This window comes from Paroedura picta, chromosome 2 (assembly GCF_049243985.1).
Source record: "Paroedura picta isolate Pp20150507F chromosome 2, Ppicta_v3.0, whole genome shotgun sequence".
NCBI classification, from domain to species: Eukaryota; Metazoa; Chordata; class Lepidosauria; order Squamata; family Gekkonidae; genus Paroedura; species Paroedura picta.
Genome location: NC_135370.1, coordinates 53,302,678 through 53,323,717, shown reverse-complemented (window position 1 = coordinate 53,323,717; position 21,040 = coordinate 53,302,678). Strand labels below are relative to the sequence as shown.

At 41.0% G+C, this 21,040-nt stretch overlaps 1 protein-coding gene and 1 long non-coding RNA gene across 15 annotated transcripts in view; one reads left to right on the top strand and one right to left on the bottom strand.

Annotated features, from left to right (window-relative positions):
- Positions 1–16,698, bottom strand: part of LOC143829379 (uncharacterized) — a 33,305-nt gene extending 16,607 nt beyond the window's left edge. The window contains exon 1 of the long non-coding RNA XR_013228122.1: positions 16,277–16,698. This is a non-coding gene — a long non-coding RNA (uncharacterized LOC143829379). The remainder of the gene's footprint in view (positions 1–16,276) is intronic.
- The window catches only part of KYNU (kynureninase), a 138,623-nt gene that overhangs the window by 81,413 nt on the left and 36,170 nt on the right, over positions 1–21,040 (top strand). For 12 of the 14 annotated variants that reach the window (XR_013228120.1, XR_013228121.1, XM_077320163.1 and 9 more), the window contains 2 exons: positions 10,615–10,713; positions 12,586–12,659. Coding sequence is in view for 12 of the 14 variants with exons in the window: in XM_077320163.1 (XP_077176278.1) it covers positions 10,615–10,713; positions 12,586–12,659 (173 nt within the window). In the remaining 2 variants the exon portion in view is untranslated. Of the gene's footprint in view, positions 1–10,614; positions 10,714–12,585; positions 12,660–18,937; positions 18,985–21,040 lie in introns of all 14 variants that reach the window. The other 2 variants (XM_077320168.1, XM_077320167.1) reach the window with 2 other exon arrangements.

Sequence of the window (21,040 nt, the reverse complement as noted above, 5' to 3'; positions counted from 1 at the left end):
CTGTTTCACTATTAAATATTAAATAAAGTAAATTAAGCTTGAAAAACCACCTCAAGCTATTTTCCCTTCTAGACCTTTAGTGCGTGTATCAGAATGGTGACACAATGTGGCAGGTGCCATTAGAGGATGTGTCCCAGGAGTTCACTAGAGGCCTAGTTTTTAAGACCTCAGTAATCCTTTTCTTTTCACCACTTGCTTGGGAAAAAAGGAGAGTTGCCAGTCATCAGGGAACTCGGTAGGCTACCTGTTAGAAAATCTATTGAGATTATCAGATTAGTTTCTGATGCTGAGCAACTACTACTAAGCTGCTTGGCCTTTGTCCCCTGGGTCCCATAAAGTTCTATCTTGCACCCCCCCCTCTGCCATCTACTCAAAACTGCTAGGTCAGGTTATCTGGAGACTTGGGCTGGGTTGTCACCAAGATGCAGATGACATTCAGTTGTAAAACCCACTGTCCTCAGGCACCCATTCAAAGTTATGTGCTGTTAAACTGAAGCTTAATCTCAACAATACAGATGTGTTTCTGGTGAGCAGAAGGTCTAACCTGAAATTTAAGGTGTCATCCTTTCTAGATATAGTTGTACTCCCCTTGAAAAAAAAGTCCATCCTCTGGGGGGGGGGTGATACTGTTGGACTCAAACCTACTGCAGGATCAGCAAGTGGCATCTGTGACTTGCTTCAACTGGCTAGCCAGGTGAGGTCTTTCATGGACAGAAAACAACACAGACATGCACACACACAAAAATGTTTCTTTTGTCAAGGCTCAAAACAGCCCATCAGCTTGATCTGTGCTTGATCCAATTTTTGTATTCCAATAGAAAAAGGAGGCCTAAACTATCTCTAGTAAGTTATCACCTGAGTAGACCTCTCTTACTACCAGACAGATTTTAGACACAGAAGCCAGAATAGCAATTCCATCTCATTTCTTCCTTGTCCCCTTCCTTTCTCTGATCCCTAGGAAAAGTTTCCCAATAAAGAAAAAATTGACTGCATAAGATGTTCATGTATTCATGAGGAAAAATATGATTCGCCTTATAGGTCTGCTTCCTCCCTCTTATAAAGGCCTTGCCCCAATATGCAAAGGCTTGAAAAGCTGCCTTGTTTTTTTCTCCATGGGGTGAATCTCTCAGGGAAGCAGCCTATCCCCTGGGTTCCTATCCCTGTTTACCCTGAAGGACCTGCCTTCTGTTGTCAGTTACTGCATCTGTTTCCAGCCTGCCAGCCAGCTGTATGACAGGTAGGGCATTAAAGAACTCAAGATCCATGTTTTGAGCTTAGTTGGGCTGCTTTCCGATTGAGACCACAGGGGAGTCTTGGAGGCTGTGGCTGAATTGGAGCAGCCAGTAAGCAAGGCTGTCTCTGTCACCCTTCAACAGCTAAGTCAGAAGCTCAATGGGTTGGATCCAAAAGCTGTGGAAGGGGCAGGAGAGAGTCCCCTTGAGCACCCTTGACCATCCATAAGGTTATGCTGAGGATCATGTGAAATAATGAGAGGAAATGGACAAGATTAAACAGAAAAAAATACCTGAACTTATTTTACTCTTAACAATGAACCCATTTATTTTAGTTGTAACAACCACAAAGAACCCAAAAGATATTTTATTCTGTGCTCTCTGCTAAAAAACATTCTCTATTAACTCTATTATTTTCCTGATTCATGGAAGAGTCCTAGCCTGATAAGTATGAAAGTATCTGTCATATCTTTTTCTCACCTGTCTCTTCCCAAATGACAATGTCAACCCTGAGCTGTTTCCCCCCAATTGTTATTAACTATCAAGACACAGTTCAATTGCTTTCAGTTAATACCAAGGTTAAAGGAAAGGGAGATTCTGCCTGTCTCCCTAAACTAGGGTTGTGTACAGAACGGCTATTTGTGTTTGACTCATTTTAGTTTGTTAAAAGCTGTAATAACAATTCTTTAATAATAAATTCAGATTAACTTGCCAGTTATATATTTGTTTCCATTGATTTCCCATCTGAAGTTGTTCCCCATATCCCAATTAGGAGGAAATATTTAGGGATACTCACTTTGGACACATCATGCGATCAAGCTTGCTAGAAAAATCATTAATGGTCAGCGGCAAAAGGAAACATGGCTGCCAAAGGATTCGCTGGCTCGACACAATCAACATGATCATGAATCAACTAAAAGAAGCAGTCAGAGACAGGGGCACATGGTAAAGACTTTCCTATCACAATACAATACCTTTATTGGCATAAAGCAGATTAGGAGGCTATACAAAGATAGTAAAGATACATCGGACAGTTTAAGTTTAAAAACTGAGGACAGAAATTTAGCCATAATAAAAGTGACGTCGGCATCCTTATCACTCAGTAAAAATTGGCAAACCAAGTCTCTTGAGTGGTTTCTCCATTTTGGTATAAGAGGTATGATATGCCTTCTCTGTTGAGTGAACAAAGGGCAATCCAGTATGATATGTTGGATGGTGTCAGGAGAACTTGATTCACAGGTGCATAGTCTATTTTCGAAGGGGATCTTGGCAAATCTCCCTTGTAATACTTTGGATGGAAAGGCGTTAAGCCGAGCAAGTGAAAACGCTCTGTGATAGAGGGGATTTGCCAAGTTATGGAAATAAGCCGGCATTATCCCGTGCTTTACTTGGAGACCAAGCGCACGGGGAGAGATTCCTATCGAATCGCCGATGGTCGGACACGACTGAATGGATAACATCATCATTATTTAGGAATCCCCCATTGGGGGGGCTGCCCTGTTCTTTAGGCAATATAACACATTTCCAGTTCTGACCCCCCCCCCCCCGCAATCTTATTGGGATACAATTCTCAGGGACTGGTCCTCCCTACCATGCTATGGACTAAGAGGAGAGAGCATCCTTATTTTGAAGGCCATGAAATGTTTACTTTGCAATTCAAGAACAAAGGAGGGTTATTTGCTACCACTAGGATACTGATGGTGTGAGATCTTGGAAACATATTTAACTCTGTGATGGATGCACATCAGCATTTTACTTTCAGCTACTACCTAACTATCACTGGCTGCCTCCACATGACAGAGAGTCTCCATGTAGCTCTTGGTGCTGCAGCAAATGCAGGCATATTTGCTGACAAACAAAACATCCTCCCAGCAGTTTTCTTCACATTTTCCTTTCTATGGCCCCCATTCTCCCCACCCCAGCCACTGGAGCCACAGATCGTGCATATTCCAACATTCTGCCCATAAAGACTGGAAAAAAGCAGATTTGTAAAACAGTGTCTCCACAAAAGATGGAAAGGGAAATATAGATAGTATACTTTCATTATCTGCCCCTTGGTTTATGTATGTACATCTATGACATACTTTTTCATCACGATATCTCATTATTACTTGGTGTCTAGCAGCTGGATATGTGAACTTGCATCATCAAAAAGAATTGCCAATAAAGGTCTTCTGAACTGAATCTGAACTAAAAGAATTGTGTGTGCAATGATGTGAGTTAACACAGAAGTTCTTTCAATATGTGCTCTGTGATGGCTCATTCTCATTTACAGGTCACAACTTGTTAGGGCAGTTTTATATATTACAGAATATGGTGCAAGAGAAGATCTCCCTGCCATGCACCACTTTTGTAACAGGCAAAAGAACCACTTTATTTATTCATTTATTTAATTCATTTCTAACCCAGAGGAGACTCAAGGTGGCTTATCGTCATTCTCCTCTCCTCCATTTTATCCACAGAACAACCATATAGGGTAGGTTAGCTGAAAGTTTGCAACTGGCCTGGCAAGCACCCATGGCACTAGTAGGTATTCGAGCCCAGGTCTTCCAGATTCTAGTCCAACACTCTTAATAATCATGCATCAACAACCTGATCTACCAGGGATAGATTAGCTGTTTAATTTATACTGAAAGCATCTGGTAGGCCACTGACCAGCCAAAAGCAAGCAGAGCCATGGCCAGTAGCTCTCCTGCAATTGCTGGGGCCACACAGCAATTGCTGGGGCCAGAGGTTCCTCTCCACATTTCTTCAACTGGTGCTCAGTGACAGAGGAATGGGCCTGTGTGATGGCTAAATGGTCATAAGCCATTTTGAAGGCAAAGAAATCCCAAATGCCCGCATCACCTTCAATTCTGATCCCTCCCCCCCCCCCCCCAAGATTTGTAGATTGTGATCTGGGAGGCTGTCCCCTTTTTACAATCCCTGCTCTGACGATTCAGAAATATTTTAATTATTTATTCAGGTAGCTACATCCTACCTTGTGTCTTGTTTCAAGGCAGGATATGAATTCATAACTACAACTTTACAGTCTAAAACTAGCAAATATACTCTTCCTAGAGTTGCCAAACTATAGGCAGGGCCTGAAGTTCTCCTGGAGAGAGAACTTACAGAGATTAGTTCCTTGGAGAAAATATCAGTCCTGGAGGGTGGGCTCTATAGTATCATATCTCGATTGAGTTTCCCCCCAAAAAAGTCTCTCAACCTTACACAGTGTTTCCAAATTGCCAGGAATTTTCCATCCTGAAACTGGCAACCCTACTTTCCTTTTCTAAAAGATGTCAGCTGTTCATACTCAGTGGGTTCTCAATGATTGAAAAGTTGAAAAAGGCTGGCATTTGTTAACAGCAATCTGGTTAAAGCTCAGCAGATCTGGGTATGATCTGTGCTTGGCTGGAAGACTTTCTTGAGTTCCATTACATAACAAAGTCAGAATGCAAATGTAATAAGTAAATATAGTTCAGGTGCAGGCTGAATTGAGCCTTAGATGGGAAACTGCAATGGTTATATTGCAGGGAGTGGTACTCTTGTACATCTGAGTGTTTGGGCTATATTTCTTTTCTATTCTGAGGGTCTTGACTCTTAACTGTTGTGTTTGAAGATCTATACTGGAGACGTCTTGGAAACTTTTAATCAAAGTTGGTTCCTTAAACAAATGTATTGCAATACTTTAATCCTGTAGTCTTCCACCTTGCTTTAAATGTACAAAGCATGACTACATAGTCTGGATGCAAACACAGTTTAGGAATAATTAACTTGTGTTAAGCCATTGGGTCCCAGTTAGCATGAAGAATGACCCACTTATATTTTAAACACCGTATTTACTTGAAAGGAAGATGACCTTGAATGCATAATGACCCCCTTATTGGACATAACTATAACTTGTATGCAAATGTCGGCTTCCCCCTGCCCTTTTTGATAGCATACCTGTGTGTGGGGGAGAACCAAGTATTTCTTGTATCTGAATGAATATTGTAAGTAAATTGTGTCTAACCCAAATATGCTCTCTTTGAAATATAAAAAGTATTTTTCTGGATCAGATCAAGGTCCCCCATATTCAGCATTCTTTAGAAGAATTCCAGACACTTGTTGATCTTTCAAAAATAATCCAGTGGTTTACTTGCAGACTGTGGCTTTCTTTCCGTCCATTTCATGGATTTATGTTTAGCTATCATTATTTCTAGTTATATTTGGTGATTGAAAAGGCCTGTGAGTTCATCCCTTCATTTTGAGAGAACTTTATAGGCTGACAGGCTCATTAGTGGCTTCATTAGGATTAGCATGTTGCACTTATGAATGCAATTACTTTCTGAGAGCAAAATAGTTTGGAGAAGATTTCATATACTGAATTAAAAATAATTTAAATGAAACAGAAGACAGAAACTGATAGTTCCAAAGTCGTCATGTTGTTTTGGGAGGAATCTTATACTATATTCTTCTTTCCACCTTATTTTATAAGTTGTTCTTTAAAATATGTAAAATATTCTTTAATTTGCAATCCATGCACAAAAATGTGCTATCATTTTTCTCCACTTTCATAAATAGCATGGCTTTCTAATACTAATTTTTATATTGCTCTTTAGTTTAAGAATGCTGCCATCAAGTGGTATTTCTATGTATAAACCAGACTGTGTATTATCCAGTTTACCAGCTGTAATTCATAGAAGATTCTATAGAGGAGACGGCAATCTAAAATTCTTAGTAATGTTTTGGAAAACTGCCTTTTAACTTTCTTCCTGCTGTGTAAAAGATTTATTTGTGCAGCCTCTCCATCCTCCAGAACAAATACAAAAAATGCAGAGTACCTAACAAAAACAAAGATATACATATACACAGCCAGAGCTTGTATAACATTACAAACAAAATGAGTCTCTCTTCTCTTGGCAATGGAAAAGAGAATCCCACTAAAATATGAATGAATTGGAACTATAAACTGGCAATATATCTGGAAATACCTGTGCAAAATGATAGTTGAAAGCCTTCTCCGAACTGGCCCCTAACAATATCCATGTTTTACTGTTATGAATTGAATTTACTACATGTCAATCAAGTTTGACAACAAACCATTGATGGATCCCGACAATCCTTCCCATTCCCTTCCTTGAGAGCCAGTTTGGTGTAGTGGTTAGGAGTGCGGAGTTCTAATCTGGCATGTTTGTTGGTGGGTTCTTCACAAATTGTACATGTCTTTTTTTTTTTTTAGAAAAGTTTCTTCTTTTATTCTGGTTAGACCTTATAAAGGGCAGGAGACAGATAAGGTCTAAGAACACCCAATGCAATTGTTATAAACAGTTACACAGAAACATATACCAAAAGATGGAATACCAAAAACAATAAAAAAATACAATTGTATGCTTAGTTGTTCTACATAGGGAATCACTTCCAATAAAACATGACCTAGGGAGTCTAACTTGCCACAGCATACAGTTGTGCTCCAGTCATTAACTGGGCTAAGGAGATTTGGAAGAAAAAACATAAAGTGCACCATCATAATTTCAAACAGCTTAAAGTCACATTACCAGTTAAGCAATCTGTTATTTTCATACGTGCTCACACTGAGTATATACATGTCAATTTTTTTACATTATATTCACAGATTGTACATGTCTTGACTTCATTGGACATAAAACAATACAGCTCTTGGAGACATGCAAGTTTCTCTTAATTAATATATCTGTTGGAAATAGAGCTAATTGGAGTGAAACATGGTTACTTACAGTTGGTGGGCAGCATGTCTTCAGTGTTGAGGAGTGACAAAATGCATCACATCTTGAAAAAGAAGAGTTGGTTTTTATGTTCCATGTTTCTCTACCCTAAAGTTTCTCAGAGCAGCTTACAATCACATAGAACCATAGAGGTGAAGGGGGTCATACAGGCCATCTAGTCCAATCCCCTGCTTAATGCAGGATTGACCTGAATGATCACCTTCTCTTGTACTCCCTACAACAGTCATCTTGCGAGGTAGGTAGGGCTGAGAAAGTTCTAAGACAACTGACTGGCCCAAGGTCATCCAACAGGTTTCATGTGGAAGTATGGAGAATCAAACCCCGTTTTCCAGACTAGAGTCCACTGCTCTCAACAACTACACCAGGGGTAGTCAACCTGCGGCCCTCCAGATGTCCATGGACTACAATTCCCAGTCTGGAGCTGTAATTGTAGTCCATGGACATCTGGAGGGCCGCAGTTTGACTACTCCTGTACTACACCATGCTAGCTGGTTCTGCAGTTAGTTATGTCTACATTTTAGTTTTCATAGTATGAGCAACTTCTCATTGGACCACTCAAACACAGGCTCTCATTTGATATCCATTAAATAAAAAAGAAAAGAAAAAATAATGCCAGTAAGATACCCAACCAACTTCTTGGAATGTGTGACACTTGTCACCCCCACCACAAGAAATTTGCAGTGACAAAATTCTGTTGATGTTTTGGCTAAGTAGGGATCACCAAATTCTCCCATCCAACCCTTTCCCACAGATCATATGGGTTGGTAATTAGTCTACAGCTAATGACAGTGGCATAACACTAAACACAGAATGTGAGTTTCTCTCATTTGCTTGAATATAAGTGGAATTATCAGTCAATTTGACAGGGAAGCTGGGCACTTGGATGGATCCTGAAGGGGAAACATGAATAGTATGTCTTATAAATTGAAAAGAAATGTGGAATGAACAAAAAATCTGCAGAAGCAGAAGAGGTTATTTCTATACCCCACTATTCACTGCCTGAAGGAGTCCTGAAGCGGCTTGCAATCGCCTTCCCATCCTCTCTCCACAACAGATATCCTGTGAGGTAGGTAAGGAATGACAGGAATGCTTGGTCAGAACAGCACTATCAGGGCTGTGATGACCCCAAGGTCATCCAGCTGGCTGCATTTGAAGGAGCGGGAAATCAAACCTGGCTTTCCATATTAGAACCCACCACGCTCAAATACTACCCCACTCTGAACTTTAAACGTTTTTCCCCACTCTAGGCAAAGAACAGGCAAAAAGTCAGTCCATAGCTTTCCATGCTTACCTCAGCTACCTCCTAAGAAATGCTAGAGAAAACAGCTAGAGAAAAACAAGAAGGGTCCAGTCCCTGCTCCCACCAAGAAGGGAACAGAGATTTGGTAGTGTTAATACTAAATGTTTTTGAACATTTTCTTTTTAATAAATCTGTAACCGTGAGTGTCTAAATAAAAGGGGTAAGGGATGTTAAGGGTTATGGGCCAATCAGATCTATAATTGCTTTCTGTACAGATTAGAACTCCCGCCCCTAACCATCTTCCCACAATTTTGCCACTTCTTTTTAAAATTAAATTTTATTAATACAGAAAAAAAGTTACATAGAAATTACATATAAGAAAAATAGTAAGAGAAAAAAAGAAAAGAAAAATGAGTATAATGTCATTTTTAAAAGACTTCCAACTGTACTTACAAAGAAAAAAAATTCTTAACCTTTTTTGCCTGTATCTAAACTTTTGTTGTATTACAATAACAAATATCTCAAATACTCTATGAATTTTGCCAAATCTTCAGAGTCTCTGGCACCTCTCCTGACATGAGTGAACTGCCAGGGGTGCATGGGAGCTCTTCACACTCCTGAATCAATGACTCCTGCCTACAGAGCTTCAGGAAGCCAGTCTGTGTCTTCTCTGAGGGGAGCACCTGCCCCACCACCACCGTCCCTCCCACCCATCTGACATGGAGGCCACCAGCACATATCTCCATGCCCAATCCTCCAAACCACAAACAGAGGGGAGGGGCCTCTAGAATTACAGCTCCAGACTAAAGAGATCAGTTCTCCTAGAGAAAATGGATGTTTTGAAGGGTGAACTTTCTGGTACTGTAATTGGGGATGACAGTCTCCATGATGGGACCTGGGGATCCCCTAGAATTATAGCTCCAGACTAACAAAAATCAGTTTCCCTAGAGAAAATGGATATCTTGAAGGGTGAATTCTCTGGTACTGTAATTAGGGATGCCAACCTGCTGCTTACCTTAACCCTCCTTGGCACAGTCCTTGGTGAGTGGCAGGCAGCTTGCAATAGTCCTCCACCTGTGGGCTGGGCTGCCCTTGGTGTTTGTTTCCTTGCTCATGACTGATGGGGCTCCCAGACAGATGGGGGAGGCTAGGATTTCCACTCCATACTGCCCAGAACACTCCTAGAGACCCAGACCATCCTGCAGTCCATTCTGCCCAATTCCCTTCCATTACAGAGGAAACATCACTTCCTATCATTGCCTTGTGAACTTGCAGGCATCATGTGGGGAATGACCCACGGTTTAGTGGTAAATGAGGTTGAAGCCTGTCCCAAGATTATTTTGGGGTGTATGCCTGCCCCAGTGTCCTCCTGGTTGTTCTAGAGCAGGGGTGGCCAAACTGTGGTTCTCCAGATGGCCGTGAATAACAATCTTCATGAGCCCCTGCCAGCATTAGCCCTGTCAACTTAAAGAATGGTGGCCTCTAAACTGCAGAGCTCTCTGAGCCTACTTTAGCCTTTCCCCCATCTTCATTCACCACCCCCGAGAAACCAACCCATCTCCCCCCCCCCCAAAAAAAAACACCTTCCCCAACAAAGCCCACCTGGAACGTGGTTAATGTGACCAGGTCCCAGACCGATTTTTCCAACAAAATGCTGCCATGGCCTCCAAGATGGGCACCTTGGCAGCTGCATGCTGCCCTACCCTGCTCTCTCCCCTTTCTGCAAAAGCCCTGCCCACCACCTTCTGCCACCCAGTCCTCTTGAAGCCAGCAACCATTCCTAGCCAACCTTCCCTATTACACTTTCTTCACACCCATTTCACCACTATCACACCCCCATTTGCCACCACACCACCACAACCCACACAAAACACCCCCTTCATCCCCATGCCCTTCCTCTTTCCATCTCCAAGCTCTAGCATCCATTGTGTTGCTGGATACAATGGGCGTTATCCCTAGAACTTTATAAATTTTGATCCTTTTGGTGATTTTTTGTACCACATAGACCTCCACCATCTTGGAGATATTATTGTAAAAGGATTGTCGTGGGGAAGCAGTTGGCAAGCACAAGGAGTGCACAAGGCAGTAAACTATCCCCACGGTAACCAGACACTGGGCAGTGAGAGACACAGAGGTAAGACCTCCGATCTGAGAAGGGAAGTCCTGACCCTCCCAGCAGAGAATTCCTTACAAAGTTTAGGTGATAGAAAAGCCCCTCTGGGTATTGGGAAAGCCTTGGAGGCCAGATTGGAACAGGGCCTGAAGGCATGAGCAGGCCTGTTCCACCACACGTTAGGAATCAATTTATTTCTGAAAGTAATTCCATCTTTACTCTTACATGAAAACTAGATGCATGAGAACGTTTACAATTTTTATGTTTATGGAGTATGTGTAAAATTATTCCTTTCTCTATAAGGGTTGCTTTGTTGGATTTGACATGGCTCATGCTGTTGGTAACGTCGAATTGTATCTGCATGACTGGGGAGTTGACTTTGCATGCTGGTGTTCGTACAAGGTGAGAATATGTACAGTGTTCCAAAGGATGTGTAATAACTACATTGCAGCGGATTCTATGGAAATGTACTTAGAGCCAAAAGCATTTTTGTGGTTGTTAAAGGTGTAAGAGATCTGTTCAGTAATCATTTTAGAGAAACCACTTTTTGGTTTTATGTTTTAAATACATGCATGTGTATGTTTGTCTTACTCTGAGCTTGACAGCCAAGGCAAGCCAGGCAACCAGGGTTGGTCATAGCTAGTATTTGGATGGGAGACCTCTGAGTAAAACCAGGGTTGAGACACAGAGACAGGCAAGGGCAAACCACCTTTGAACATCACTTGCCTTGAAAACTCTGCAGGGATGCATAAGTTGTGACATGGTGGACCTTTCCACAATCACCATCTCCATATTATTTTGCACATGAATATGCCTTATGTCAAACTATTATCAAAAAAGTTTGTGTATCCCAGAATCAATACTCCCTTTGTCACATTTTATCTATGGAAATTATAAATCAAGTTATCTGTTACACCAGTGGCCCCCAACCTTTTTATCACCAGGGACCGGTCAACGCTTGACAATTTTACTGAGGCCCGGGGGGGGGGGGTAGTCTACCACCACCGTCTGAGCTCCTGCTCCACTTGGTTTCCCGCCAGTGCCCCTGACTTCCCACCCCCCACTGGGGGGGTGCTGCCAGAAGCAGTTGCGCAGTGCCACGCCAAGGGGGAGCCCCAGCCAATTGCGGCAGCCGGAGAGCACCAAAGGTGAGCCGGCGGCAGAGTGGCAGGGCAGCCCCCGAGGCAGCAGCCAGGGAGTAGAACGAGGAGGAGCTGCGGCCCGGTACTGACTGATCCAGACTGGTACCGGTCCCCGGACCGGAGGTTGGGGATTGTTGTGTTACACTATCTATAAAATACAATTGAGTGTGCATATTTCTGATGGCATGCTGAATGTTTCAAGAACCCAACTCACATCCACACCTGGAGACTTTTGAATGTTCAAGATGTTTACCCCCCCCCCCCACTTCACAGGCAAAGCATTACCTGCAAAGGCGGGGGTATTTAAAGGGAGCATGCTGCCCCATTACAGCTATATTGTGGGGCTGTCCCTTTAAACGTTTCTCCTGCTTTGCATGCTGGTAGGGAGCATTTAAAGAAACCATTCTGCATGTTATAGCTGTTCAAGTCAGCCCAGTGGAGCTGTCATGATCAGCTATAATATGTGGGTACCACTTGTTCAAACAATCCCTGGCTGCCTTGGCAGGCTTGCAGGGAACATTTAAAGAGATTGTCCTCTATGTCACCACAGATAATGATATCTCCATGGGACTGTCACGAGCAGCTGTAATGGAGGGACAGGGAACCAACTGACTTTATATGCTTCCACCAAGGCTAGAAACATTACAGCTGACTATGGCAGCCCTGTGGGGCTGTCATAGAACCCTAGAATAATAATGTGGGGGAGGGGGTCTGGCTGCATTTAAAGTGACCACTGGCTTGTGTTACAGCTGATTAGGACAGCCATGGACTGCAATGGTTCTAATTGGACTTCAGTATTTGTGCACAGTCTGTACCTGAGTAAGAGATAGTGTAACATGGCAGACTCAGGTCAGAAACTGAATTATGTTATAGCCCCATAAATCTAAAGAAGGGAAAATGTTTCCATTAACTAGTTTACATGAAGTTAATTATCTCCAAATGGTGTTAAAGGTTCTGCTGTTGAGAAGAGTTCCACTTATTTGGAACTAAAAATACTTTCTCAGTATTGCACATATTTATGTAGGGTAAAAAATGAAGCATCATAGTCTGTCTGGCTACACAGAATGAGGACACATAATGCTTGCGTACATAATAAAATCTATGTATTTAAATGTTCATTTCTACTTTACAGTATCTAAACTCAGGAGCAGGTGGTCTAGCTGGTGCCTACATACATGAGAAACATTCTCAGACTGTAGAACCTGTGTAAGTATGTTTTATTTTTTTCCTGAAAGATCAAGTCTGATACTGAAAAGTTTTTTATTAGTTTGTTTTTACAAATGTTGTTTTAAAGAAAGGTGGAATTAATGAATTAAGTAGAAATACCAAAGCCAGAAAAGTTAATAGCAAGATCTTATTCACTGTTAACTTTGTCAAAATAGCAGTATTTAAAAAAAATAACAGATTTTTTTGATATTTTATTTTTAAAAGAAAGAAATATAAAAGTAGTAAAATAGAAAATCATATCATATTCTTTAAAAAATACTGGACATTTTATATATATAAAACAGACAAGCAAAAATTCACCACAACATCCTCCCCATCATAATCCCATCTTCAGATATTCCATCTTCCAAATATTATATATAGTTTTTTTTACCACTAGAATCATAGAAATGTAGAGTTGGAAGGGACCTCCTGAGTCATCTAGTCCAACTCCCTGCACTATGCAGGACACTCACAACTCTGTTGCTCATCCACTCTAACCTGCCACCCCCTTGAACCTTCACAGAATCAGCCTCTCTGTCAGATGGCTATCCAGCCTCTGTTTAAAAATTTCCAATGATGGAGAACCCACCACCTCCTGAGGAAGCCTGTTCCACTGAAAAACAACTCTGTCAGGAACTTCTTCCGGATGCTTAGACGGAATTTCTTTTGAATTAATTTCATCCCATTGGTTATTGTCCGTCTCTCTGGGACAAGAGAGAACAACTCTGCTCCATCCTCTATGTGGCAGCCTTTTAAATACTTGAAGATGGTTATCAGATCCCCTCTCAGCTATGTCCTCTCCAGGCTAAACAGATCTAGACTACAGACCACTACATTATTAATTTTTGTTGCTACTACATATTCTGTATTACACACTCCATCACCTCTATGTCAGTTTATAACATATTAACTGTGGCCATTAATACATCAAAATACAAAAAGATATCATCACATTAAAAAGAAAAACAAATTTAAAGTATATTATTTGAATTCCCTGCACTGCGGGGGGGGCAAGTTGGCGCGCCCATGCCTCCCTCCCCCCGCCGCGGCATGGTACCGAGGCCTCCACGGACCGGGACCGGTCCACGGCCCAGGGGTTGGGGAACACTGCCCTAGAGTATGTTTTTGCTTTTCAGTCTAACAGCAGGTTAGTGAGGAAAGATACCAGACCAGGCTTTTGTGAAACCATGGTGTTTCTTGAGAGCCCTGGAGAGGTTCCCCAAATATGTGGGAATTAATTCTAATATAATTTTTAAATTAGTTAAGAATTTATCAGGTCACGTAAACCCACCTACCTCAACTTGCGAATGATGGGCCTGGAGGAGAAAGGGAGGGGTCCTGAGTAGGCACATACACAGCTATGTTTCCCAACCATATCCTGTACCACTTCCAGGGGTCTCTCAAAGCCTGAAGAATGTTTCAGAGGTTTTTCAATGGTAAAAAAGTTGAGAAAGAATATACTAGATTGTATCTCAGTGCCTTTTTAACTAGCTACTCACAACTCAATTGTACTTTTTGAATACTTTTTATTGCTTTATTTAGGCCTGCCTTACTGAGATGATCCATAACCTAGGTGCCCGTCACAGTAAAACTGCATGATAGCCTTTGTATGATACTTCTGCCATTACATGGTGGGCCGTGTAAGGGCAGAAAAACAGCATATAAATTGTGCATGTTGATAAAGTAAATAAATAGCATTGTGTCTTGCCTGCATGTACTTGTTGAAGAAATAACTTTGTGTGTGTTGAGGTAGAATGGTTAGAGTGCTGTTATCCCTTCTTAGAAAAGCTTAGGTAAGGACTACATGTAGCTAAACGGGGGGGGGGGGACTGTATCCAAATAGAACTAAAAAAACAAAGTGCAATATGTTGGGGTTTAATAATGGACTATCTTTGCTACTGTTCACAACTTGAAAATGCTACATTACAATTATAATACTGATTAGCATAATTAAGCCACATTAAGAGTGCTTGTTGATGTGGGAAACATCTTCTGGTGTGCTTTGTCAAATGGAAATGTCAGTCGTCCCACCTACGAAGCGTGCCAGAAGATGAGAGCCCAGCCAGTGACTGCGCCAGCCCCTGAGGCCTAGGCAGCTGCTGTGCAACACGCAGGTGCTGAGGCAGCAGTGGAGGAGCAGGTGTGTTTGTGTGCACATGAACATGCTTGCTGGCAGGGAGGGAAAACAACAGGTAAAGGGGAAAATGGGAGGAGGGAAGGTGAGGGAGTCTCTCTGTGTGTGTTTGCAAATGAGGGAGGGGGGAGGAAGAAGGAGGAGGTTGGGGAACCAGCAGGTAAGGGGGAAATGGGGGAAGAAAAGGGAAGGGAATATCTGTATATTTCTGTGTGTGTGTGTGTTTGCAAGGCAGGGAGGGGGCCCTGACCAAGTTGCTCAAGAGCAAGTATTTGTCCCACATACTGCTGGGGTACATCGACTGCTCTCCCCCGGGCTTCTTCTTGAACATCGTTGACCTCCTTCTCCTCCACCACCCCCTTTTTTAGGAAGGGGGGTAGGAAGGGGATCTTATTGGGCCTTTTCGCACGGGGATCTTTGTTGCAAATTGTTTGCGGAATGAAAAATCGCCATTTAAAATAGTGGAATTCGTCGTTATGCATACCTGCCTTTGTAGTGGAATCAGTTGCGCTTTTTAGCGTTTCCCACAGGCTTCCGGTCTCGGCAGAAATCGCTAGAAAGGAAGCGCTATTGCCAAGCTCGTCCCGCCCCTGGCCGTCAAGCAGCCAATGGGCAGCCGTTAGCATGCTCCCAAACAGCCCCTTTCCCTTTAAGAAAGGTTTAAAAAAAAAAAAACAGACCCATAGCAACGAATCTAGGTAGATTCGTTGCAACGGAGAGACCCATCCAGCTGCCTAATGTGAGCTGTCGTTTGATTGTATGATCGTTGGCACGCTGCCTCGAGTGATAAAAAAAAAATCCCCCCCCTCTCACGGGCCCGATTTTCGGCTGAATTAATGTGTAAAAAATAAATAAAAAATAAAGGGACTTTATTTCAGCAAACGGGCTTTTATGTGGTTTGTGCTTAGTGACTAAAGGTGAAGGACTGAAGCCAGGGAAGCCTCTAAACAGAAAGAGGCTCGCTGGTGCGTTTATCCCCGCTCGCTCGGAGAAAAAAAAATGGCGATCGCTTTGCCGGAAGTTTGGAGGACAGGCTCAGGAGGAGGGACTTTGAAGAACCCGCAACAATGGTAACGCACAGGTCTTTAGCGCTAGTGTTGCAGATTGGTTGCAGGAGTGTATCGCTATCCGGAGGGTGAATCCACTTTTCTGGATTCCCCTGAAAGCGCTACAACGAAGCGCTTTTTGCTGATTGGTTTCAGGAGTGTTGCAGATTGTCTGCGACATCGTGCGTTAAGGCAAATTAGTAGCGTTTTCAATTAGCAACCATTGTGCTATTTTGAAGCCGTGCGAAATGGCCCATTATTGTGCCGCCATGTTGTGACATTTTGAAGTCTTTTAATGGGGGTTTTAATGGGGTTTTAAGACACTGTAACCCGCTACGAGCCATTTGGGAGTGGCGGGAAATAAATCGAAATAATAATAATAATAATAACAACAACAATAATAATAACAATAATAACAATAACAATAATAATACCTTGTGATAGTCAGACTGTCAGGACAATTTTTTTGCAGTGTATGATCAATACACACATATGCATCAGTTCATCAAGGACCTTGCTTAGAGATGTTGTCTCTAGTGAAGAAAAATCAAAGAAAAATTCAGTTCTCTACCTAATAGCTCCTTAATAGAGCTATATTTTCATTAAAATTATACCCTCTTGTATACAGCAAAGGGCTGTGTTCTAAAAGCGTCTGTTAAAATGAAGTTGCTGTTGGATGGGTGGTTTGCTGCATAAAAACAAGAAATACTTTTAAATATATATAGTTCCCATATACTTTAAGAATAAGTTTTTAAATATATCTTAACACATGTAATGCTTTAAGAAACTGTAACCTGTTATTTTTATATCAGAGTAAAGAAAACTAAATCAGATTTCAGACAAAATAGATATTACAGTACAAGCACTATTGCATTAGATGCAAGTAATCTGTCTAGACGGCTAATAATATTATTCACAACAGTCTAGACACAATAATTCTGATTAATTTTGGAGTCTTCTTGGGCAATTTCAACTGAGGACTCATTACAGTACTTAATAGCACAGTACTTAGTAGCACAGATTCTGATTTGCAAGAGATAAATGCCTAGAAGTTGGACGGTTCTTTAAATTCTAGGAACAGCCTTACTCTGTCTCTGGATCTTTTAAAGAGTTATATACCACAAGAAGCAAGGCAACATGACTGGTATATAATTTTTCTTGTGATTTCTATCATAGAACGTGGAGACCTGAGTATAATCTGCAGTTTAAAAGGTTAGCAGTCTCTGACAGTTGAGTCTTGTTGACTTTAGAAATGCTTCCCACCATTCTCTCAAGTAATATTTATTGGGTTTTTTATTTTTTAAGGTTAGCACTTCAATTTTTTTAAATGTAGAAATATCCAAGCATCATGCTTCCTTAGTATTCATAGTAGGAATGATGGCTTGGTATATATAGCATAAAACAAAGAAATATGCACTGTTCTGCCTATATAACCCCTAATCTCTTCAAAAGTGAGTAATCCTGTCGACTAAAAAGACCCTCACCTGCTAGTAATACCTCTGCAGTGTTATAATGTCCAGTATGCTAGTGATGTGTCATAATTCTGTGATGCCAAGAGGAACTCCATAAATTATGTTTTATGGCTGCTGGCAGGTGGTGATGGCAGTGAATTTCAGAAAACATATTCTTCCATTCTAGAAATCCTCAAGCCATTGAAAGCAGAGCCTAATTGTTCCCTGAAATGGATTCTTCAAAGGGAATTATGGGGAATTATATTTATTGAATATATTAGCAAGTGGTTGGTAACTGTAGGAACTTTTTAGCAATGATTTTGGGGGTCCTTTTTCCAAGTAGAAAGCCTTTTAAATAAAGGCTTGAAATAAAGAAGACAACTTAACTTCCACTCAAGGAGATTTATGTGGGGAAAATATTATGGCACACTCAAAACACACACAAGAGCAAAACAGACAAGTTCCTAAGAAATAAAATAGAGAAAAACTGGAGATTCAGAGTAGAGTTGGGTGCTATTTACCTATTCCAAAAGAGATGAGAATGGGTGGGGACTGTCACATTACCAGCAGCACAGTACTGAAGGGATGACAACTAGAGCCAGTAAGCAGAACAAGTGCCCTGATTCCTGAACACCACAGAATGAGGCTAAAAGGCTATTTTTATAGTATAGCCTAAGGCCAAGTACTCCATGCTGGAAGCCCAAGCAATGGCTTGATGGGATAACTTCCTGAAGACTGGAAGTTTCCCAGGAGAAGACAATGTCTGTTGTCAAATAGTTATGAAATGGTGTAGCTGAATGTTTGTGTATGTGAATAGACCCACGGTATCGAAAGGGACATGAGGAGATTGCTGGCAGGAAGGAAAGATTAAGAATAACTTGTCTAGTTGGTTCATTAATGCAGATGTGTTGGGCAGGGGAGTATATGACAGCCTTGTGATACACTAGAGTCAGGATGAAACTCTTTGTCCCAGAATATCCCATATTTGTTTTGTTCAGACTTCATTTTCTTAATACAGAGATGTCAACAATATAATTTTTAATTCTATGCGGTTATGAGGGATGCCTCTGGGAGCCAACCTAGGCTCTCCTTCCAACCATTTAAAAGAAGAGTTGTCAGACTGATAGCACAATGCTCAATCAACTTTCAACACCACCCATAATGGCTCAGTACTAACTATCTTCCCTCACCAGATGAGTCATCTGCTTATTTCCTTCTTCCTTCTTTTCTCACCACTTAACAAGGTTTCAGATAACTGGGGAATGGGGGAGGAGAAACAGGGTTCTTTTCTCATTTTTTTATTTTAGAAATCAGCAATAGTATATAGGGGTTGCAGAAAGGAAAAGAGGGATTATATAGCTACAAATATCCAGGATAATTATATGTAGCTGTATAAAAAACAAAGAATATTTCTCCCCAGCATCCCCTTCATTATAATTTTTAAGACATTGACTATAAAATACAATAGTCCATATGTCTTTTGGGGTACATTTATATTCAACATTTTAGGTTTCAAATTTCATAACTAATCTGTTTTGCAACTGCATTATTAGATTTATCACTTCTGCATATTCAGTATTATATTTATGTATGTTTTTGAACTGTTTCTTGTTCTAAATTTATCTCTTGTTCTAAATTGCATAGTACAAGCTCCGTCTCTCCTCAAGTTTTGTCATTGATCTGTTTCTCAAGTAAGTTGGCTTGATGAGCTGCATATTTGCTATTGATATTTACAGGTAGACAATATAACAAAAATAGTGGTAGCTGCTGGTAGAATTCCTCTGATAAAAGCTTTGCTTACTTCCCAAATTGTGCCTGAGGACATCCTTCTGTATTCTTTATTTTTAAAAATTCTTCCAGACTTTTTAACACTTATTTACCATAATTTCTTGCAGTAAAAGCACATCAGCTAGTCTCCATCTTCTTCCTGATTTTTCTATTCCTTTGCTGGACTATTTCTATGAGATTATGGTCTGCAAATTTCTTCAGCTGAATCTCTGCTTTTTCTAGATTCATTGTCAGACTTTTGGCTATCCAGCATATATCTATTCTTGAGTATGTTTGATGTCTCTCTGAGAAAAAGGTGAAGACTCTGCCCTTTGCGTGCTTGGTCCTCCAGGTATCTTCTTATCCAGCCTGCAAGCAACTGAGGCGAGGAAGTGAAGGCTGTTCAGTTGGGGGTGGAGGCAAGTGGGTGCATGCAGTGAAATAGAAAGGAGATTGCTAGGGGGGAGGACTATGAGCCTGAGGTAAAAAAAATAGTGTAGAAGAGAATAGCAGCAAAGACACCGAAATCAAAGGCAAGGTGGTGTTTTTCCATCCTGCCTTCTCTGACCATTTCTGTAGAAACTCAGCAATGTTTTTTGCATGACATAGCCTTAGAATCATAGAATAGAATCATAGAGTTGGAAGGGTCTTCCAGAGTCATCTAGTCCAACCCCCTGCACGATGCAGGAACTCACAACCACCTGCCTACCAACAGTGACCCCAATTTCATGCCCAAATAACCCCCCCACCACCAAAAATCTCCAGAATTCAGCTTGGCCTGGACAGAATTCACCCAGCATCCCACAGTGGTAACCAGTAATTTCCTGGGTATGCAAGGAAGGGCCACAAGAGAAAAACACTGGCACATCCCTTCTAATAGCCATTCTTACTCTTCTGATCTGCACAAACATATCCAGGAAAGGTTATGTGCATTGAGCACATTTTAGCCATAAAATGTTCATCTTGTGTTTCAGTAGCATTTACAATGTGTTACAAAGGGTGTGCAGAATAAACCTGCAAGTTGTAGAAAGAGTGGTGTTTTAAAAAGAAAATGCTTTGGGAAGCTGACATGAGACACTTATTTCAAGTGGAGAAAAGAGGGATCTTTCCCACAATTATTGATAATAAGATAAGATGATAGTAAGACTATGTCTTTGTACTGATTCAGTACAAAAGGCAGTCAATATAATGGACTATATTGGCTAAGGTCAGATTTTTGTTGGTGGTGTATTATCACTGGTTATTCCACATAGACGTAGAAAATCAGACGTATTTCTGCCATCAAGAAGCTTACAGTAACAAATCAACAGCAGGAAAGACAACAGAAGAAACATGAAGGAAATGGAGCAAGGGGTGAATATCAACAAATGCAGTTTAAAATTGATTACAATGGGGAATGTGAAATCTTTAAAGTTAAACCGGGTATTTATTTAGTATTGACTTGGAGCCATAAATTCAGTCCACAAACTATTTGCAGCTAATATTACAATCCCATTTTCTCCAGAGTTTATTGTCCGTTTGTTTCACTTTGTTTGCCACTTTGCCAGGTTCTGAAGTAAGGCAGTAAGACAAAAGTGAATTTGTCTGTGTCACAGCATTCCACTTCATAGCTGACTTAAATACAGAACACTTTGCTGCATGAAATAGAATAGAATTAAACTGCTACCGAAGCTGCAGACATTATCCTATGCCTGGAAAGTCTTTAATTGTCATTTGAATCAAGGATGACACCCAGTGGCCAGACAGGTTCACTCCAATGTAGAAACTGGGACTATAATTTCATTTCCTTGCTTTTTAGCCTCCTTTTAAAGGAGCAGTTAAATTTTTATCCAAAATCTCCCCTTTGTCTTTTAAACAGTTTGATCAATTGTTTTCATCCCATGGCTTTCTTTCAAGAGCATCAGTACAGTATGCCAGTAAAAAGTACAGTATACGAGTAAAAATAATTTAATGCTTAATAAGACTGATTTAGATGTATTA